The sequence below is a fragment of the Desmodus rotundus genome, chromosome 3 (genome assembly GCF_022682495.2).
Source record: "Desmodus rotundus isolate HL8 chromosome 3, HLdesRot8A.1, whole genome shotgun sequence".
NCBI classification, from domain to species: domain Eukaryota; kingdom Metazoa; phylum Chordata; class Mammalia; order Chiroptera; family Phyllostomidae; genus Desmodus; species Desmodus rotundus.
Genome location: NC_071389.1, coordinates 148,569,413 through 148,590,149, shown reverse-complemented (window position 1 = coordinate 148,590,149; position 20,737 = coordinate 148,569,413). Strand labels below are relative to the sequence as shown.

The window sequence follows — 20,737 nt, the reverse complement described above, 5'->3', positions numbered from 1 at the left end:
GAGGCAGTGAAAACTTGCTTAGATATCCTGTGTGGAAGATGGGAATAGTAAATAGATGTCATGCCAAAATGGGATGAAGACCCAACCCTCCCAGAACTGGGATAAAGTTGGATGGAGACCACTGAAGAAGGGTAGGGACCCAGAACAAGACCAGATGAGACTTTGGGGAAGGCACTTCGTGGGGTAAAAGCATTGGAACCACCTAGTCCAGTTTAAAAATAGTCCCATCTGTTCTAGTTTCTATCTGCATATACTATTCCCAGGTTGCTTTAGTAACCAGGGCTCCTAGGGTCATTTAGGGGGGCAGGTACTAAGGAGGGTGGATATGCTGGGAAATGGGAGTGGAATATGTATTGGCAGATCCTTATTCAAACAGCAGGGCGGGTGGTGGTTGCTCTCTTGACTTATCGATGGCAGTTAATGTCCTTCCTACCCACCCCCCCTCAGTTATCAATGCCTTAAACTTTCGAGGCTTGGGAGGTGCTGGGAAAAAGTTCTGGGGATGTCAGTCTCAGGGTTTGTCCCTTTCTTCCCTCTGCTTCCACATAGGACCAGAGAGGTTCTAAAGGTAATTAAGAGTTCATCCTGGCAGGGTGGCTCAGTTGATAAGTGTTGTCCTCATATGCCAAGGTTGCAGGTTCAATCCCCAGTCAGGGCCCATACAAGAATCAACCAGCGAATGCATAAATAAGTGGAGCAACAAATGGATCTCTCTCTCTCTAAAAATCAATAAATAAACTTAAAAAAAAAAAAAAGAGTCAAGGCTGAGGGCCCCAATAGCCAAACCTCAGTTCTTCTTCAGCTCATAGCTGATACAGGGGAAAAACTCAGGTGTCTGATCTAATGGGGCAGTGGATTTGGAGGTAGAGACAGTGATCCTGTGTTGTTCTCCCCCAATCCTATCTCCTGCTACCTCTTGCTCTCTTGTCTGGTTATACCTGGGGTTGGAGTTGATGGGCTAGGTCAAGGCCAGGCCAGTAAAAAAAAAAAGTTTAAAGACTAAAAGTGGGCAAATACTGAAATACTGTTTGTGGATTTTAGAAGCCACACAGTGATAAGGTAAATGTTGATTTTCTGGCACAATTTTGGATTATTAAAAGAGATGGTTTATGAGCATTTAGAGAGCAAATGTGATCATAGATGAATTCGTCCCAGTCAAATGCTGGCACACTTAACTTTATTTTCTTTTTGCCAAGTGTTCCTAAAGAGGGAGATTTGGGGAGCTGACACATTGCATGTCCTTTATTAATGTACTCCAGCTAGGCCACCAGAAGTACACCTGCATTTGAACAAACTGGGTTTAATGCTCATCGCAGTGATGGAGAGAGCGTGCCATGGGGAACTGTGGTGTGCCTCAGTGAAAGGGTGTTAGAAAAGAGTTACAGGACTTGTACTCTGGTAAGTGATTTGGGGGAAGGTTCAAGGAAGTGGGGCTTCATTCTGGGTAGGGTGCTGTCAGGAGAGCAGGGATAGGTAATTCTATGTGTATCTTTATCTTCTCCAGAAAAAGGGCAGACCAGAGTGAAACGAAACTAATTGGTAATGAAACAGAAGTGACTCAGCTGGGAGAGGGTCATGTTTGCTATTTTGTGGTTTGCATACTGACCTCCTTTTATGCTTAAACAAAATTGTGATTTTTTTTTGCCTCACTTCATCACAGTCACTGAGTGCCCTTGTCCTATGTTGGTGACTTGTGAGATTGATTGTGTCCAACAGAAGAGCACTATATCCTACCTGTGAGCCCAGTTCAACACCTCCCAACTCTGAAGCCTAGCTGTGTCAGGCCAGTTCACAGATGTCAGGAGCTGCTTACCTCTTTCTCACCTCCTAAATCATTGCAAATAAAAGAATAATTAGGAATCACTTAATAGTACAGTTTGGTGGAATCCAAACTGAACATTTGTACGTAGTAAATATTGATTAGTGCATTCATGTTAGGGAAGATCTGTAGTCTAGTGATATACCAAAAGGGTACGGTTCTTTTTTTCTTTTTAAACTTGTATAAAAATATGAAAGTCTCTATTATCAACAGTGACACAACGACATACGAAGTAATATTGAAAGTGTTTGTAACTTAGATTGACTAAATCCAAGGGGTAAATTTGGATCAATTTGGATTGACCCTCCCCCTAAAAAAATTGTTTGAGTCTGCTTGAGGAATAAATGCAGAAATCTACATTAGCAATGAGAACAACAAAGGACTTCCAATTGGCTGCGAAAAAATCTCAGCTTTTTTTGGAGCTCCATAGGGTAATAGACCCATAGCCATGCATTGTAAATATAGCAGTTCTTTCATGTCTGTCTGAATGGAACCACTCCTAAAGATTGTGTGTTCTTCTAAATCTAATTTTTAGAAGGCTACTGACAAGCCAGTGGGGTAGCTGAATAGATATCTTTGGGGAGACCCAGTGGATGTCTTTGAATATCTGAAGGGCTGCCCAATGGAGAAAAGGTCCTGTCTTGCTACATAGGAAATAAACAGGGAGTTCTAGAATAATAGCTAACATTTATTGAGTACTTAATATAAGTCAAGGCACTTTATGTGTAATATCTAATTGATAACATGATGTGGATATTAGTCTCATACCCATTTGGCAGAGGAGAAAGCAGTCTTGAAGAGGATTAATCAGCCCTGACTGTTGTGGCTCAGTGGGTTGGGCATCATCCTGCAAACCGGAAGATCTCTGGTTCGATTCCTGGTCAGAGCCCATGCCTTGGTTGCAGGCCAGGTGGGAGGCATGTGAGAGGCAATGGATCAATGTTTCTCTCCCTCTCTTCCTCCCTTCTCTCTCTATAAGTAAATAAATGAAATATTTTTTTAAAAAGGATTAATCAGCTCAGGGTTCCCCAACTAGGAAGGAATAGAGCCAGGAATCAGACAGTCTGCCTCTGCCTCCCAACTTGGCATAACAAAGTTCTAATGTAGAGCCATCCAACAATGGGACTACTTACTACTTTGTTATGATTTGCTAGGAATAATACAGAGGAAATTTCCTCCAATCCTGTTGCCCTTCCATCTTGGGGAGGGGGCTAAACCCAGATTACCACATTCAATCCTCTACCTCTCCAAGGAAGCAACTGTAGTTTACATATAAATGCAGATTGCAAATCCAGGAAGTCTCTAAGGAAGACACTTCCTCTAACTAACGGCCATTCTTTTTCCAGTTACCATTTACTGCTTGTCACCACCAGGTGGCACCTGGGCAGCAAAATTGTCATTGAGCGGGGACCCACCCTGTTTACTAGTTCTGGTGTCTGCATTGCAGCTGCTGATGGTGTGGCTCTTGGCCCCAGCTGGAAAGAGACCGTCCTGAGGATGAGTTTTTTTGTGCTCCATATGCCTTCTTCGTTAGGAGAGTCTGACAGTCTAGATGGGTTGAGGATGGGGAGAATTTTGGAAAGGAACCTCCGTAGACCACCTAAGACCCATCCTAAGATCACCTCTCCTTACTCCAGTGCTTGGCAAATTTCAGTTTATAGGGAGGTTTCCCTATAAGGAGCTTCATTCATTTTTCTCCTATAGTTCTGCTTCATCAGCTGGGGAGCAGATCATTCTGACCTGCTTCAAACTCCTTGAGCTCCTTTTCTACCTGCTCCCCTCTGAGAATGTGGAAGACATAGGAGGCAGATAGAAAATTGTTCCTTACACAGCTCTGCAAACTGAAGAAGCAGTCTAGATAATATAAGCCTCAGAGAAGTAGAGAAAGGGAAGTGAGAAGCTTTAAGATTAGGCAGCAATAGGTTTTAAGCAGCTTTGATGAAACACAGCCTGATGAATTTTATGCCCTGCAGAGCCAGATGAAATTTATCAGCTGCAGATCTAGTCTCTTCTCAGTGATCAGCTCTAATTTCCCTGCTGTATCAGAGTAAAGCCCCATAAATACTACAAGCCCCATAAATACTGCATTAAACAGTAATCATTTTGTGACCAATCCCTTCCCTCCAGGGTTTCCAGTTAGTCTAGTTTTTAAGTCCCTGGACAACACTCCACTTCTATGTCCAGTTAACTAGTAACAGTGGTCATCATCAATGTGCCCTGCATTTCCCCCTTCCTAAACCAACTATACATTACAGTGTAGAACTGCATTTAGTTATACATGTGGCCATATCCCAAACCTTCCTTCTAACAATGGCAAATGAGAAATGGAATCATCTCATTACTCTTGGTTTCTTATATTCGTGTTCTAGCAGTTGCCAGGGTCAGGAAGTGCTTGGAAAATGTAATAATTTCTGCTCTAACTGAGCCTTCCTCCCCCTTTTTGGAGTCAATTTAGTTTTAATCTGCTGTCTATTATAGAATAGATTAACTCTTGGAAATTTCTAAAAAGAAAGCCTCACTGCCTATTCATTCCGCTTCCCCCCCCCCCCCGCCCCCACCTCTGCTCTGAGGGCTAGATGATCTCAACTGTAATTTTCAGATTCTCCAGTTTTCTCTGGCGTCTGTCGTTGCACTGCATAGACACGGTAGAGGACCAGGGACAGGAGAGGCAGGGTAGGTAAGCCATGGAACACTTCCATTCCAAATAAGGTAGTTTCCTTTCCTTGTTAAAGACAGCCAGGAACATATCGAAGGAATGTGCCTAGGATATGAAAACTATCCCTAGATGACAAATGAACATGTAGGAATCCCAGGCCAAATCCTGCCAAACTGAATGGAGTAGAAGGGAATCCTGACCTTCCACAAACCCTCAACTTCGCAACTCCAGTTCTCTCTAAAAACCAAGTAATTGGCGATGCAGCTCTGCGTGATGTCAAAGCACAAGCAGTCCAATCCCACGTCGGGGAGCTCCTGGTCCCGCCTCTTTATATGGTAGACCACACCACCTTCTCTTTCTAGCCAATCCAATACTGCTCTTTAGCCCCTTTCTTCCTTTTCCCGCCTTTGGTACTCTCGTCCAATCACGGAGGTCCTGTCTCCCCCGAGCCCTCTCCCCTTCCTGGAGGAAGAGGGGTGGAGTTTCGGTCTCCTGACTCCACCTTGGTCTCTGCGGCGCGGACCAACCCGAAGCATTAGAAGGAAAGGGTGTGGCTTGATGTCCCCTCCCCCATTTTAGGGTTTACGGTATGCTGGGGGGCAGTTGGTCTTAAGACTAGGCAACCTCCAGCGGGTCTCTGGGTCCGGCGGTTCCTCCCAGAGGTGGCACCATGGAGCGTTCTCCCGGAGACGGCTCCAGCCCCAGCCCCAGCCCCAGCCCCGAGGACCAGCCCTCAGCTCCCTCCGACTCCCCAGACCAGCCTCCCACTGCGCACACAAAGCCAGACCTGAGTTCTGGGGACCAACCTGCCCGCCCAGGCGCGGCGGGTGAGGCTCTGGCGATGCTGACTTCGTTCGGGCGGCGGATGCTGGTGCTGGTGCCCGTGTACCTGGCCGGGGCAATGGGACTCAGCGTGGGTTTCGTGATTTTCGGCCTCGCCCTCTACCTGGGCTGGCGCCGGGTCCGAGAGGAGAAAGAACGGAGCCTTCGAGTAGCGCGGCAGCTGCTGGACGATGAGGAGCAGCTCACGACGAGAACACTTTACATGAGCCATCGAGAACTGCCTGCGTGGGTGAGTGACCACCCTCATTCCTCAGTGCAGCATAGCTCCCTTCTGGCCCCTCAGTTCTAGGGCTCTCCATCCCTATCTCTGAAGTCAGCTCCCCACCCTGAGACAATGGGCTCCACCCAGACTTTCCCTTCCTGCCCCTCTATCCGCCTGTCTCTCGGGACAGACCTCCCACCACCCCTGCCTTTCTGCACTCCCAGAGCCCGATGCTTCCACAGAATCAGGAGATCTTCCCCTACGCTTGGGCAAGTAGCCGTGGCTCTCCCTCCCAGCCAAGCTCCTACTTCCTTCTGGTGTCACTCACGCCTTTGCAGCTCTTGGGCATCCCCGTTCCCGCAGCCGCTTAGAGGGTTCCCTCCACTCTCGCGTCCTCAAGACAATAGTATCCCCCTCAACCCATTCAAGGCTGTAAGGTTCTTCTCTCTTTTCCCGCGCTTATCCCCGGGGACCCGCCGGGATACAGCCCTGGGAGTACTGCCCAGCTTAGGTTCCTGCACCTGGCCGGATCCTCCGGCCGGGCCGCAGAGCGGAGCAGGGCTGGTGGCTGCTGGTCGAAGGGCGGGGGTACTGGGGGTGGGGTGGGGAGGCCGAATACTGCATTGCCCGCAGCCCGCACATCACCGTCCCCGGCCGGCCCCACCCTTTTCCGGACTGTGGGCTGTGTTTGGTCGGCGCTCAGATCCTCATCTCTGCGTCCCTCTCCTTTGGTGGCGAGCCCAATGCCTTCTCTCAGGCCTTGCAGAGACAGAGCCCGTTAATTACCCAGTCTCTCCTTACTCCTCCCTACCTACTCCTCCCAGCACAGGTGCCAGTCTAGAGGGACTGTGGCAGGAGAGAGGAACCAAAGTTGACTCTAGACAGACACCACCAAGCTTCCCAGACTCTGGATTGAAGAAGGGGAAGGGAGGTAGTGGTCGCAGGGGACTTGTAGCCAAGGCAGCAACCTGTCCTTTTTTTCTTCCTACTCTTCAACATGGAAACTAATCCTCCAGAAGCAACTACCCCATCTCCTCCCCCAATACAAAGCACAGGTGTCCTTCTTTCCCATAAAAGGAGCCACATCTGATAAAAACAAAAAAAAGGCCAGGGCCTAAATAGCTCTTTCGATCCGTCCCTGATTCGAGGAGCCGCTTCCCTTTTCATCTTTGTGACATAGAATCCCCAGTCAGAGAAGAGAGAAGGCTGCACAAAGGAACCAGGCCTTTTCCAATCTCAGAATTTCCTCCCCAAACTCTTTTGGCAGGACCTCCCCCTCCAGAAAGAATGTGCCCTTCTCACTCCTCCTCAGCTCCAGCAGCTGTCATTGCCTGTCCCAGAGCTATCCACAAAGCAACTTTGTGTGGCCTCCCCCATTGGCTCCTCTTCTGAGAAACCTCAGTGCCCCTAAACCCTCTGGGAGAATGACATCTCCGGACATCCCAGCCCCTTCCCCAACCCCTGACTGTGAGGAGGCCCTGGCACACTTAGGTTTCCTTTCCTCTGTGGGCATCCCAACCCCCCACCCCAGCATCTTACTAGGAAACCACAGGTGGAGGGCGTGCTCATCACTATCTCTGCCTTCCCCACTTCCAGGTCAGCTTCCCGGATGTAGAAAAGGCTGAGTGGCTAAATAAGGTGAGGGTTAATTGTCTTGATTTTTAATTTTCATGAGGGAAGCATGGGATTCCTTTCTCTTGATTTTATTTATTTTATTTTTAGACAGGGGAAGGGAGGGAGAAAGGGAGGGAAACATCAATGTGTGGCTGCCTCTTGAACTCCCCTTACTGGGGGCCTGGCCTGCAACCCAGGTGTGTGCCCTGACTAGGAATCAAACTGGAGACCCTTTGGTTTGCAGGCAGGCACTCAGTCCACTGAGCCACACCAGCGGGGACCGCCACACTTCAGTTCTAGCCGTAGCCTAGTCCCCAGTGCTCTCTGTGGGGAGGATTCTGATGGAACTTGACGTAAGAGGGAGGACTGGGTTTTTCTATGACTGGCTCCCTTTCCTCCCAGATTGTGGCCCAGGTATGGCCCTTTCTGGGCCAGTATATGGAGAAGCTTTTGGCTGAAACTGTGGCCCCAGCTGTTCGAGGATCCAACCCCCATTTGCAAACATTTACTTTTACACGAGTGGAACTGGGAGAAAAGGTATGTGTGCAAGAGGGAAAATAATGGAAGGAAGGAGATGGGACAGAGAAGGTGGGTGGCCCAGGGGTCTTGAGATACTCCTCCCTTCCTCTTCCCTTTCTCTCAAGAATTAATCTCTCTCTAGCCATTGCGCATCCTAGGAATCAAGGTTCATCCTGGTCAGAACAAAGAACAGATCCTGCTGGACCTGAACATCAGGTAACACCACTCACAACTCTTCCCATTTCCCCTCAACAGGATCCTGGTCACTCACACTTGCTTCCCCTTTCCCCACTTCGACCTAGTACTAACTTTCTTTGTTTTTTTCCTCACCCATCCCCAGCTATGTAGGTGATATACAGATTGATGTGGAAGTGAAGAAATATTTCTGCAAAGCAGGAGTCAAGGGCATGCAGGTGGGGCAGTTATCAGGGGGCCCGCATAGTAGGGAGCCTTTGCCCTAAGTTTCCTTGGATATGGGGAAGTCTGGGGAGGGAAAAGAGGCATTTTCTGAGGAAAGACTTTGATCTTCTCTTCTTGTCCCAGCTTCACGGCGTCTTGCGGGTGATTCTTGAGCCACTCATTGGAGACCTTCCTATTGTGGGGGCTGTGTCGATGTTCTTTATTCGACGCCCAGTAAGGAGGGAAGGGGAAACAGGATTGGGAGGGTAAGGGAGGCCAGCTGTGGGGAATGGAGAAGGGAATTGACAAAAAGGGTGAATTCTGGCAACTGCTGGGTGGATATGACCACACCACCTTATGCTCTGTTCTGATTGCTCTGCTCTTTTTTTCCAGACCCTTGATATCAACTGGACAGGGATGACGAACCTGCTGGATATCCCAGGACTCAGGTACCAAGGACTGACTGAGCGCCTGTGAAGTGTTCCAGCCTGGCCTGGGTGCTCTGGGGTCACAGAGCAGTGAAGGACACAGTGGTGTCTTCCCAGAGCCTGGAGCCCAGGGAGAAAGATAAGACAGATACCCGGAAAAGCGCCGTGCCGTGACTTTTCTTTTGTGGGGGACAGGCACTTTGGCAGAGAGTGAAGAGGGCTGCAGACTGCTCAACAGGGGCAAAAAGAGGAAGAAGAGCATGGATGGCAGTGAAGAAGGGACAGGGCAGTGGGTCAGAAATTAGGGTAGAAGAGGAACGAAAAAGGAGTGTCAAAAAAAGATTTTTAGCTTTAGGCCCCTTGGTGGTGAGAAGCATAGTTGGGGTTGGGATACTGTGAGTTGGGGCTGCCCTCACCTCTTTTGCTCCCTCGTTTAGCTCACTCTCCGACACCATGATCATGGACTCCATCGCTGCCTTCCTCGTGCTACCCAACCGACTGCTGGTGCCCCTTGTGCCTGACCTTCATGACGTGGCCCAGTTGCGTTCCCCTCTTCCCAGGGTATGGCTTCTCCCCCATTAAGCAGATCCTTCTTAGAACTCCTGTGCTGGGCCCTTTCTCACTGTTGGATTCCTACACTCAGGGCATCATTCGGATTCACCTGCTGGCTGCCCGAGGGCTAAGCTCCAAGGACAAATACGTGAAGGGCCTGATTGAGGGCAAGTCAGACCCCTATGCGCTTGTGCGAGTGGGCACCCAGACGTTCTGTAGTCGGGTCATCGATGAGGAGCTCAACCCCCAGTGGGGAGAGACTTACGAGGTAGGAGAGCTGAGGAGTGGGGCTGTGTGAAATGGGGTGGCCTCAGGAGGTTGTAAGGGAAAATGCTGATTGGATGATCCTCAGAGTCGCAGCCCATGAGACCCTTATCCCTCTGTGCCCTTCAGGTGATAGTACATGAGGTTCCAGGTCAGGAGATTGAGCTGGAAGTGTTTGACAAGGACCCAGACAAAGATGACTTTCTGGGCAGGTGAGACTCCGCCTGTGTTAGGATTCTAAAGCCCCAGTGCTAGCAATTACAGAGGTAATTGTCATCCTCTTCCAGGCCTGGGAATTGTGGTCATTTTCCTTGCCAACCCCCCTATCCCTCGCCCTCCCCCCCCTCGCCTGTGCATGGGTGTGCGCACGCGCACACAGTCCTCTACTGAGTGTAAGAAGAAAGGAGTCTTGTTATCTTCTGGTTATTTCTGGGTGGGTGAGTCAAGGGTCAAAGACATGCTACTAATTATAGCACTCCCCCTTTTTCCCTCTCATTGTCCCCCTCCGCAGAATGAAGCTGGATGTAGGGAAGGTATTACAAGCTGGAGTACTGGATGAGGTAAGTTAAGAGGAAGATAGGGGGTAGTCTCACCCATTCAGGAGAATGGCTACTACATTGGTGGGGAGGAGGCTGGATGGCTATCTGATCTATACTATGCCTGACTTCCTTCCACTTCTTCCTTCAGTGGTTCCCTCTACAAGGTGGGCAAGGCCAAGTTCACTTAAGGCTAGAATGGCTGTCACTTTTGCCAGATGCAGAAAAACTGGAACAGGTAACCAGTGTGGGAAACAGGAAGCTGGCAGGGGAGAAATGGGTATCAGGAAGTATAGGGGACTGTGGGGACTAAGAGCTGACCACTGCCACTCCTGTAGGTTCTGCAGTGGAATCGAGGAGTCTCTTCCCGGCCAGAGCCCCCATCAGCTGCCATCTTAGTTGTCTATCTGGATCGGGCCCAGGATCTCCCTGTGAGTGTGGCTTCCAAGGGCAGGTGAACAAGGAGCCTTGGGTAAAGCATTCCCACACTCTCTTGCCCCTGCCTGCTTTGCTCCAGAAGCAGCAACATGTAACACAAGGGTTCCAAGGAGGAAGCGGTCCCAGAGCTACATCAGGGAAAAGATTCTGCTAAGAGCCCACCTTCCTTCACTGAATAAAAACACCCATGATACTGACTTCTGAATTCTAATCCCCCACAGCTGAAGAAGGGGAACAAGGAACCCAACCCCATGGTACAACTGTCAATTCAGGATGTGACCCAGGAGAGCAAGGTGAGGGCCAGGATATCATCGTGGGAGGTGTCATTTGTGAGTGGGGCTGGGGGAGGGGAGGGCTGTTTTGGGGATGAAGTTTCCTCTGAAAAGCCTCTAATGGCAAGGGCTTTCTGGAGAAACAGGAATGATACTGTGGTATGTATCGTTTTTTAAATTAAACAAATTTATTGGGATGACATTGGTAAATAAAACTTGTGGCATGTACCCTGAACCCTGCACATCTTCAGGCTGTCTACAGCAGCAACTGCCCGGTATGGGAGGAGGCCTTCCGATTCTTCCTGCAAGACCCTCAAAGCCAGGAGCTTGATGTACAGGCAAGACAATCATCTGTTCAACCCCTCCTGAGCACCCTGTTCCGTCTTCTCAGATCTGCACCATTTCTCTCCATGTTCTCCTTTGATTTCTTTTTCTTTTAAGATTATATTTATTTTTAGAGGGGAAGGGAGGGAAAGAAACATTGATGTGTGGTCGCCTTTCACACACCCCCAACTGGGGACCTGGCCTGCAACCCAGGCACGTGCCCTGACTGGGAATCGAACTAGCAACCCTTTGGTTCACAGGCTGGTGCTCAATCCACTGAGCCACACCAGCCAGGGCTGATTTCTATTTTTAATTCATTTACCTAGACTGTGTGTGTCTCCTCTACTCTGTCCTGTTCCCCACATGTATAAAATCATTTTTTATAATTAAAAATTATCCACTTAAAATGAGTGATTTTATGGTATTAAGTTATGCCTCAGTAAAATGATCGGTTTTTTATAAAGATTTTATTCATTTTTAGAGAGAGGGAAAGGGAAGGAGAAAGAGAGGGGGAGAAACATCAATCAGTTGCCTCTCATATGCCCCCAGCTGGGGACCTGCCCCAAAACCAGGAATCTAACCAGCAACCTTTAGGTTAGCGGGACAACGCCCAACCCACTGAGCCATACCAGTCGGGGCTCAATAAAATTATTATTATTTTTGTTTGTTTTTTTAAAGATTTTATTTATTTATTTTTAGAGAGAGGGAAAGGGAAGAAGAAAGAGGGAAAAAAACATCAATGTGTGGTTGCCTCCCATGCGCCCACTAGGACCGGGCCTGCAACCCAGGCATGTGCCCCAACCAGGAATCGAACCCGCGACCCTTTGGTTCGCAGGCCAGTGCTCAATCCCCTGAGCTGCACCAGCCAGGGCAAATCATTATTTTTTGAAATGAGAAAAGAACATACTGAGTACCTACTAGGCACCTTGTATTGTAAATGTCATAGAAAAAGAATGAAACAGTACCTGCCTTCATGAAGCTTACTAGCTAGTGTCATAGATGACACACATATATAAAACCATCCAAGAGGAATTAAATATTAATTAGTGGGAGTAAAGTACCTATAGTATAGTGCTGAGGATGGCCAGAGATAGGTACAGAGGCTGGAGTAACTAAAGAATTTGTGAGAGAAGTAGGATTTTACATGGACCTTGAATGGGATAACTAGGATTTAAATAGGCAGAGAGGAGAATGAGAACTTCCCAGGTAATGGGAACAGAATGAGCAGAGGCAGAAGTGACCATGAAGTGGGCAAAAGGACTATAAAGGGATGGCCCAGAATGGAGCAAAAGGTCATGATGGGCACAGAGAAAACGAATCTGGAGCCATATTATAATTTCCCCAGGATGTTCCCTTTTCCCTAATCTCTACTCCGTCTCCTCCTCCTCTGCCTGTAGGTGAAGGATGACTCCAGGGCCCTGACTTTAGGGGCACTGACACTGCCCCTGGCTCGCCTGCTGACTGCCTCTGAACTCACCCTGGACCAGTGGTTCCAGCTCAGCAGCTCTGGCCCAAACTCCAGGCTCTACATGAAGCTGGTTATGAGGGTATGGAGAGGGAGGGAGTGCTGAGGGTGGGCAAGGGCCTTGTAGATGCCTTCATATTAAGAGTAAGGAAGGGGAATCCTCTAAGATTACATGAGCTAGTATTATATATGGAAGCACCTAGCAGCCACACAAAAAATGTTTGTAGATCTAACTGGGGAAACATATGGTATATAAATAGGATGAGTATGGAGGGAATCCCATAGGGATGAACCCAGATAAGACAGGTACCTGGTTTCCTTATCAGTGCCCCTGCTCCCAAATCCCCACATACCTGCCTGCTGGTGGCTAGGGGCGCTCCTTTGATTTGACAATCACACTACCCTCCCAGATCTTGTACTTGGATTCATCAGAAGTGCACTTCCCTGCTGTGCCTGGTACCACTGGTGCTTGGGACCCAGACAGTGAGAGTCCCCAGACAGGCAGCAGTGTGGACGCCCCACCTCGACCCTGTCACACAACTCCTGACAGTCACTTTGGGACTGAGGTGAGTCTCTATCTGGAAAGTACTAGAGTCTCCTTGCCCTCTGGAACTATGCAAAGCTTGTTTCAGGGTTGGGTCTGACAGGTTTCTTTCTCTTAGACTGCCTTCTGCTGCCCCTGTCACTTTTGCAGAATGTTCTTCGGATCCATGTGTTAGAGGCCCAGGACCTGATTGCCAAAGACCGTTTCTTGGGGGGATTGGTGAAGGGCAAGTCAGACCCCTATGTCAAACTGAAGCTGGCAGGTCGGAGCTTCCGGAGCCGTGTTATTCGGGAAGATCTAAATCCCCGCTGGAATGAGGTTTTTGAGGTCGGAATTAAGTGGCTAGGTCTCCTCCCTGTCCTGCCCCTTTCTTCCCCTTATCTCTGAGAGTGATCCAAAAAAGCTTGGGGAGCGGGGGGTTCTAGGAATTTGGGAAGAAAAGGAGAGAATCCCCTTTTGTCTTCCTTGTTCTCTCCCACTAGGTGATTGTCACATCAATTCCAGGCCAAGAGCTAGAGGTTGAGGTTTTTGACAAGGACCTGGACAAGGATGACTTTCTGGGCAGGTGAGAGGGTGGGAGTCCAGCAGGGAAACAGGCTGAGCCTCTGTGAGCCTTAGAAATCTGGCCTCAGGGAGACAAGAGATGTGGCTCTGACCATTGACCTCTTGTTTTAATCTTTCTCCTCTACAGGTGCAAAGTGAGTCTCACCACAGTCCTGAACAGTGGCTTCCTTGATGAGGTGAGCATGGAATTAGAATCAACACTCTTTCCTGATGTTGACCCAAAGCTTATTCTCATAGGCCCTCTGCCCGCACACCCCCAAGTCTTAACATTGCCTACTACCACAGTGGCTGGTCCTGGAGGACGTCCCATCTGGCCGCCTGCACTTGCGTCTGGAGCGTCTGAGCCCCCGTCCCACTGCTGCTGAGTTGGAGGAGGTAGGGAAGGCTACAGGAGGAAGGGAGGGACCGCAAATGAACACGTCTTGTTTTGTTTTGTTTTATTTTATTTTATTTTATTTTATTTTTTATTGATTGATTTTAGAGAGGGGGAAGTGGGAGGTAGAGAGAAACATTGATTTGTTGTTCCACTTAACTTACACATTTCATTGGTTGATTCTGGCAACCTTGGCACATCAGGCCGACACTCTAACCAGCTGAACTTTCTAGCCAGGGCCACTTCTGACTGATTTTAAGGCATACGCCAGGTCCCAGGTGTCAGTCACCGCTCTCCAACCCCGTGTGCCTTCCCCCAGGTGCTGCAGGTAAACAGTTTGATCCAGACTCAGAAGAGTGCTGAACTAGCAGCTGCCCTGCTATCCGTCTATGTGGAGCGGGCTGAGGACCTGCCGGTGAGATCTGTGCCCACGCCCCATAATTCTCTGACCCTCCTTCCACTTCCCTCAGATGTGGATGCTCCCGGTGTGTCTGGAGTAACAGTAAATTCCCAATTCCGCTGTTGGCTAGGGTGGAGCTGGGGAGGGAAGAATTGCCTGTCCAAGTAGGGTGACTGCCGGCTACGGATGTGATTTGTGAGAGGAGGGGGGAAATCTACCCAACTCGGTCTCAATTTAAGACAATTTTTAATATTTATATTAAATACTAAATATTTATTATTTAACGCTGTATTCTCTTTCTAGCTCCGAAAAGGCGCCAAGCCTCCCAGCTCTTACGCTACTGTCACTGTGGGAGACACTTCTCATAAGACTAAGGTATGGGGAAATGCTGCAGGGAAAGGAAGGGAGGGACAAGAGGAGTAGAAGAGAGACTGTCAACCCCTGCTCTTCACCCCTCATCTCCACCAGACTGTTCCCCAAACGTCAGCCCCTGTCTGGGATGAGAGCGCCTCCTTTCTCATCAGGAAGCCAAACACCGAGAGCCTGGAGTTACAGGTACTGTAAGTTCATTCCACAAACATTTTGCAGATTCCCATCATGGGCCAGACATTGAACCAGGCACAGGGTGTTCAGCAATAAAAGGTCTAGTTTTCATCTTTATGGAGCCCACAATCTCTTTTGGAAGAAAAATAACCAGAGAGTACTTGCAGACTTATAACTGCTGAGGTAAAAGGCACCGTGGAGAAAAAAGGTGGGTTCCAACTCAGACTGGGGAAGAGGTGGTAGTAAGACGGCCATCTTTAGGTGACTCCTGGGCTTAAGGGAAAACAGGTCCTGACCAGGAAAAGAAGGGCAGGAAGCTCTTCAGGCTGAGAAAAGAATGGAGGAGAAAGAAGGCAAATTATAGATTAGAGAGGCAGTCAGGGGCAAGATCACAGGGGCTGTTGAATATTACGCTAAGCACTTGGATGTTACCCTAAAGGCACAGGGAAACATTGGAAGGAATGAAAGGTGACACACCCAGACGTGCTTTAGGAAGATCATGCTGAGAGCAGGGTCAAGAATGGACAACACTGGAGGCAAGCAGATGGGTTAAGAGATTATTAGAGTAACTGAAGCAAGAAATAACGAAGGCCAGATGGTATTTGGTGATTACTTTGACATGGAAGGGGAGGAGGAACAAGGAACAGCCTCAATGCTAACTCCTGAATTTTTGGCATGGGTGGCTGGACAGGTAAAGGTGCCACCGACGACATAGAAAATGGCACAGAGTAGGCGTTTGTGAATTTGAGTTCTCTGAGGGACGTCCAAGGGGAGACGGCCTTTCAGAAGGTAGCTCTATGGCCTATTACAGTGTTCCTCCCTCTCCTTCTTTGGACATCGTGAGCAAGCAACAGGTAGCGACTGTCATGAGTGTAAATGAGGTCTCTCAGAGCGTGCGTAGACTGAACAGCAGACAAAGGATGGGCATGCTGGGCACTGGAACAAAAAAAAGGGCGGATGGAGGAAGAAGAGCCCTTCGAAGGGCCTGAGGTATAGACAGGGCAGTGGGACACTCACCTGGAAAGAGTGAGTTACAGATACCAAAAGAAGAGTGTTTCAAAAGACAGGAAGTGGCCGGATGTTGCTGAGAGGGAAAAACTGGATGTCTGAAAATTACTCATTGACTTGGAACTAGGAGGTCACTGATTATTGCAGCAACTTCAGTGGCATAAATGGAGCAGAAACTAGATATCAGTGAGTTGACGGGTGAACAAAAAGTGAAGAGGTATGGGAAGTACAGAGGTGAAAGGTAATATAGGGGTGCTGACTTCCTCTTATGGAGGAGTCAAGAAATATCTTCTAAAGTAGATAGAGCCCTGGCTGGTGTGGCTCAATGGATTGAGTGCCAGCCTATGAACCAAAGGGTCGCCAGTTCACTTCCCAGTTGGGGCACATGCCTGGGTTGTGGGTCAGGTCCCCAGTTGGGGGCGTGCAAGAGGCAACCACAGATTGATTTCTCTCCTCTCTCTCCTTTCCTCCCCCTCTCTCTAAAAATAAATAAATAAAATCTTTAAAAATAAGTAAAGTAGATAGAAAAGTAAGTGGACAATTACATGAAGAGAAACCAACAGAATTTAAAATACGGTAATTGTTACCCTGGCCAGATGGCTCCGCTGGTTGGAGTGTCATCCCTTATACCAAATGTTTGCGGGTTCAGTCTCCGGTCAGGGCACATACGTAGGTTGTGGGTTCCATCCCTGGTTGGGGCACATACAGGAGGCAACCAATTGATCTCTCTCTCTCTCTCCATTCCTTTCTTTAAAATCAATAAGAAACATAGTCTCTTGTCCTGGCTGGTGTGGCTCCGTGGATTGACTGCCGGCATGAGAACCAAAGGGTCGCCAGTTCAGTTATCAGTCAGGGCACATACCTGGATTGCAGGCGGGGCCCCTGGTTCCGGGCCTGCAAGAGGCAACCAATCACTATCTCTCAAACATCAATATTTTGAGAACTAAAAAAAAAAGTGAAACTATTAACAACACTAGTAGAAATGTAAACGAGTGTACTTCCTCGTCTTGCATAACGGAATCAATGGATACCAAGGTTGACAAATCACGAAATAGAGATATGGGCATATTAATTAGAATTATGTTAGAACAAAGGAACCAGGATGGTTTTATAGGTTGTTAACATTTTGAGTATGGAAATGGAGTAGGATGCGCAGAAAACATATACTTTAAACTTAATTCCATTTTTAAAAATATTTTTATGTATTCATTTTAGAGAGAGAAACATCGATTTATTGTTCCATTTATCCATGTACTCATTGGTTGATTCTTGTATGTGCCTTGACCAGGGATCCAACCTGCAGCCTTGGCTTGTTGGGATGATGTTCTAACCCACTGAGCGACCCCGCTAGGACCTAATTCCATTTTTACTGTTCTTTTCTTCTCCCTGTGCAGGTATTACTGGTATACTTTGTGAAAGCTTAGGAAGTAAAGATAGTATAATCTACTTTGGTTAAGAAAGGAAGGGAAGCAGTGGCATCTACAACTTTTATCAGGGTTTCCCTGCCCTTCACAAAGGGGAGTCTCTCACCATAACCACCCAAGAGTCCAAGTGTTTGAACCAGGAACACTAGGATTAAATCTGTACTCTTTTAATCATAGTACTGTTGCTCCACAGGTCCGGGGTGAGGGGACTGGTGCACTGGGCTCACTATCCCTGCCCCTCTCGGAGCTCCTTGAGGCTGACCGGCTCTGTGTGGACCACTGGTTTTCACTCCACAATGGTCAAGGGCAGGTGCTACTGAGAGCACAGCTCGGGGTGAGTGCCAGGAGGTGGGGGGGAGAGGGGGAGCAGGGGTAGGTAGGAACAGGGCTGTGTCCTCTAGGCAGGGTAGTGGAGTAGAACTCTCCCCAGTTCACAGCTTTCTTGCCCTCCTAGATCCTGGTGTCCCAGCACTCAGGAGTGGAAGCTCATAGCCACAGCCATAGCTACAGCTCCTCATCTCTGAGTGAAGAACCAGAGCTCTGGGGGGGGCAGTCTCACATCACCTCCTCAGCCCCAGAGCTCCGGCAGCGCCTAACTCATGGTGACAGGTAAAGGACTGGGATGGAAAGATAGAATGCAGTCAGGAATATAAAGGATGAGCTACAGCCCCGACTCATGTGACTCAGTGGTTTGGCATCATCCTGTAAACTGAAAGGTCACCAGTTTGATTCCCAGTTAGGGCACATGCTTGGGTTGCAGGCCATGTCCCTGGTTGGGGGTGTACAAGAGGCAACCAATTGAAATATCGATGTTATCTTGCACATCGATATTTCTCTCCCTCTTTCTCCCTCCCTCCCCCTCTCTTGAAAAATAAATAAAATCTTTAAATAAATAAGTAAAGGATGAGCTACAGGTTCCCTAGGCACTGCCTCCTCCCAGACCTATCTTCATCTCTCCACAGTCCCACTGAGGCTCCAGCCGGGCCTCTGGGCCAGGTGAAACTGACAGTTTGGTACTACAGTGAGGAGCGAAAGCTAGTCAGCATCATTCACAGTTGCCGGTGAGACCCCATCCTTTCGATTCTCCAAGTTTTCTCCATCCCTCCCTTGTGTCGCCTTATCACCCTCGTCCTCCTTGTTGCAGTGCCCTTCGACAGAATGGGCGGGATCCCCCCGATCCCTATGTGTCACTGTTGCTGCTGCCAGACAAGAACCGGGGCACCAAGAAGAAGACCTCACAGAAGAAAAGGACCCTAAATCCTGAATTCAATGAACGGTCAGTCAGTGGGCATTCAGATGGAGAGATGGCAGGCTTGACAAGGACACCTGCGTCTAATACCCAGTGTCTCCCCAGGTTCGAGTGGGAACTGCCCCTGGATGAGGCCCTCCGGCGAAAGCTGGATGTCTCTGTAAAATCTAATTCCTCCTTCATGTCAAGAGAGCGTGAGCTGCTGGGGAAGGTAAGAGGGTGAGCGTGGGCAGGGCAGAGGTGAGAGTTAGAAGCTGCTGGTTTCAAGGCTGTTAGGGATGAAGCACCCCAGGCGACATTATTTTGTAGGTGACCCAATCACCTCTGCACTGGTTTGGGACCAGGAAGTGTGATGATGGGACATGGTCTGTGGAGATATCAAAATAATAGCCTGCCTTTACCATCTTCCAACACAGGTGCAGTTGGATCTTGCTGAGATAGACCTTTCCCAAGGCGCGGCCCAGTGGTGAGTGTCTCGATGGTCTGGGGGTGGGCCTAGATATTAAGTGGGAGAAATCCCAATCATAGGAAGGGAAAAAAGGATGCACACTGAGGTGAGAACCACTGATTCTCTGAAGTACAAAAACCCTTAGATTCTGTCTCATTTATAAGAAGATACAAGAGTCAACTTTATACCTGAGTATTCTCTGCTTGTTCCCACAGGTATGACCTCATGGATGACAAGGACAAAGGCAGCTCCTAGGAGCAGGGATTAACAGCCTGCTGTCTCTTTGCCTTGCCTCTTGCTGCATTACCGCCTCAATGCAATGAGCCAAAAGCTAGGGCTTGAGGGCTGAGCCTGCAGCCCTCAGCCCTCTCACCTCCCGGGCCCACACTAGGGCCTTCGCCTGACCAAAGAAGACCATATGTTACTCTTTCTTTACTGCACGGCCTTTATTCTGGGCACCTGGAGCAGGGACCTGAGCTGGCTATTTCCTACTCCGCCTGCAAAGTCTCCTTTCCTCCCAACTCTTCAGGGCCTTCTGTACCTGTGCCTGGCCACTGGCAGCACTAGCAGTGGCATTAGCTTATGCCAAATACACTTTTGGAAAGATCTTTTCTCTTTATCACCTTCCCTGTTGTAAATAAGGAGGGAGAACATGTGGGTGGAAGGTGGATAGGCTTACCACTCAAGCTCTGACCCTCTCAGACCACTGCATGTAGCAAATGTATAGCAACCCAGGCCCCCATGTCCAGTTCTGTCCCCACTTTCCTCAAGCCTGTCCTGAAAATTATACCTGCTATGATGACTGGCACTAGTCAGTCTCCCGATTCACTCTGGGAATTGAGAACACTTGGGTTCTAATCAAGCCTCAACTAACAGATAGCACTCTTGGAGCCTCTGGGTGGTGCTGTGCAGAGGGCCTTGTAGGGCTCAGGACGGCAGGGCCAATTTTTTTGTCTAGATGCCTAGGCTGTTAACTCACTGATTAGAACTGAATCTTATTCTGCACCAACTCTGCCAATTCACTGTATGTTACATTAAACATTATAATCAAACCAGCTGTGGCTCTTTTCCTTAAGGACAGGGAATCCAGCCTACCTATCAGATTCTTATTCCAAGTGTCACAAGCCTTTATTCAATTCTCAAACCATGTCAGTTTTCTGGTCAGTTTCTGACCAGAACCTACTGTGGTTGCAGCCACCAAGAATGTTGGTTCTGTTGAGGATGGTCAAAGGACCTGTGTGAAGTAGCTGCTGCTGAGTTTCTGGTGAGATTCATTCCCAGTCACTGATGAAGTGTGTTACTCACCCAACTTGTCTCATGGACTTTCCAGGGAAAGGATTCCCAAACCCAGTGAATTTGGAAGCTCTGCCTCAGCACAGGCTCAGAGTGTCTCAGTATAATGTTTACCTACAACCAAAAAGATGTCAGGCCCATCCAATGGGCAGCTAAACGAGAAGTACCGTATTATGCCGTGTATAATGCACTTTTCTGCCCAAGTTTTTGAGGGAAAAATAAGGTTGCACATTATATATAGTAGTACTAATTCTGTATCTATAAATGTTTTTAACTTTTATGCTTATGCGTTAAAAGTATAACTCTAGAAAGCAATAACAATATATGCAAAATGATACCCTGGAATATGATAATCAGTTTTGTTTCCAAATATAAATAAATCATTGAATTTAAAAATTGAAACAAAAGATTTTTTTCCTGAAAGTTTCAGCCAAAAACATGGGTGTGCACTGTACACAGGAGTGCATCATACAGTGCATAAAGGCAAAATCCAGCGTTTTATACCCATCAGATCTGCTTACCTCGAACTCTGCTCCTTTCGGGCCCCGCCTGGAATGGAA

General features: G+C 48.4%; 1 protein-coding gene across 1 annotated transcript; it reads left to right on the top strand.

Annotated features, from left to right (window-relative positions):
* The first annotated feature begins 144 nt into the window (after positions 1 to 144).
* On the top strand, positions 145 to 20,549 carry ESYT1 (extended synaptotagmin 1). Its single transcript, XM_053921334.2, has 31 exons — positions 145 to 5,547; positions 7,117 to 7,158; positions 7,537 to 7,671; positions 7,796 to 7,869; positions 7,994 to 8,066; positions 8,197 to 8,286; positions 8,446 to 8,501; positions 8,918 to 9,041; positions 9,124 to 9,300; positions 9,426 to 9,508; positions 9,808 to 9,856; positions 9,984 to 10,070; positions 10,171 to 10,263; positions 10,492 to 10,563; positions 10,794 to 10,880; positions 12,264 to 12,413; positions 12,742 to 12,897; positions 13,026 to 13,202; positions 13,358 to 13,440; positions 13,567 to 13,615; positions 13,725 to 13,814; positions 14,132 to 14,227; positions 14,516 to 14,587; positions 14,681 to 14,767; positions 17,381 to 17,521; positions 17,642 to 17,796; positions 18,150 to 18,248; positions 18,332 to 18,463; positions 18,542 to 18,647; positions 18,853 to 18,902; positions 19,100 to 20,549. Exons 1-31 carry the CDS (start codon positions 5,146 to 5,148, stop codon positions 19,137 to 19,139), a joined length of 3,327 nt encoding a protein of 1,108 aa, XP_053777309.1. The 5' UTR covers positions 145 to 5,145; the 3' UTR covers positions 19,140 to 20,549.
* The last annotated feature ends 188 nt before the right edge of the window (positions 20,550 to 20,737 follow it).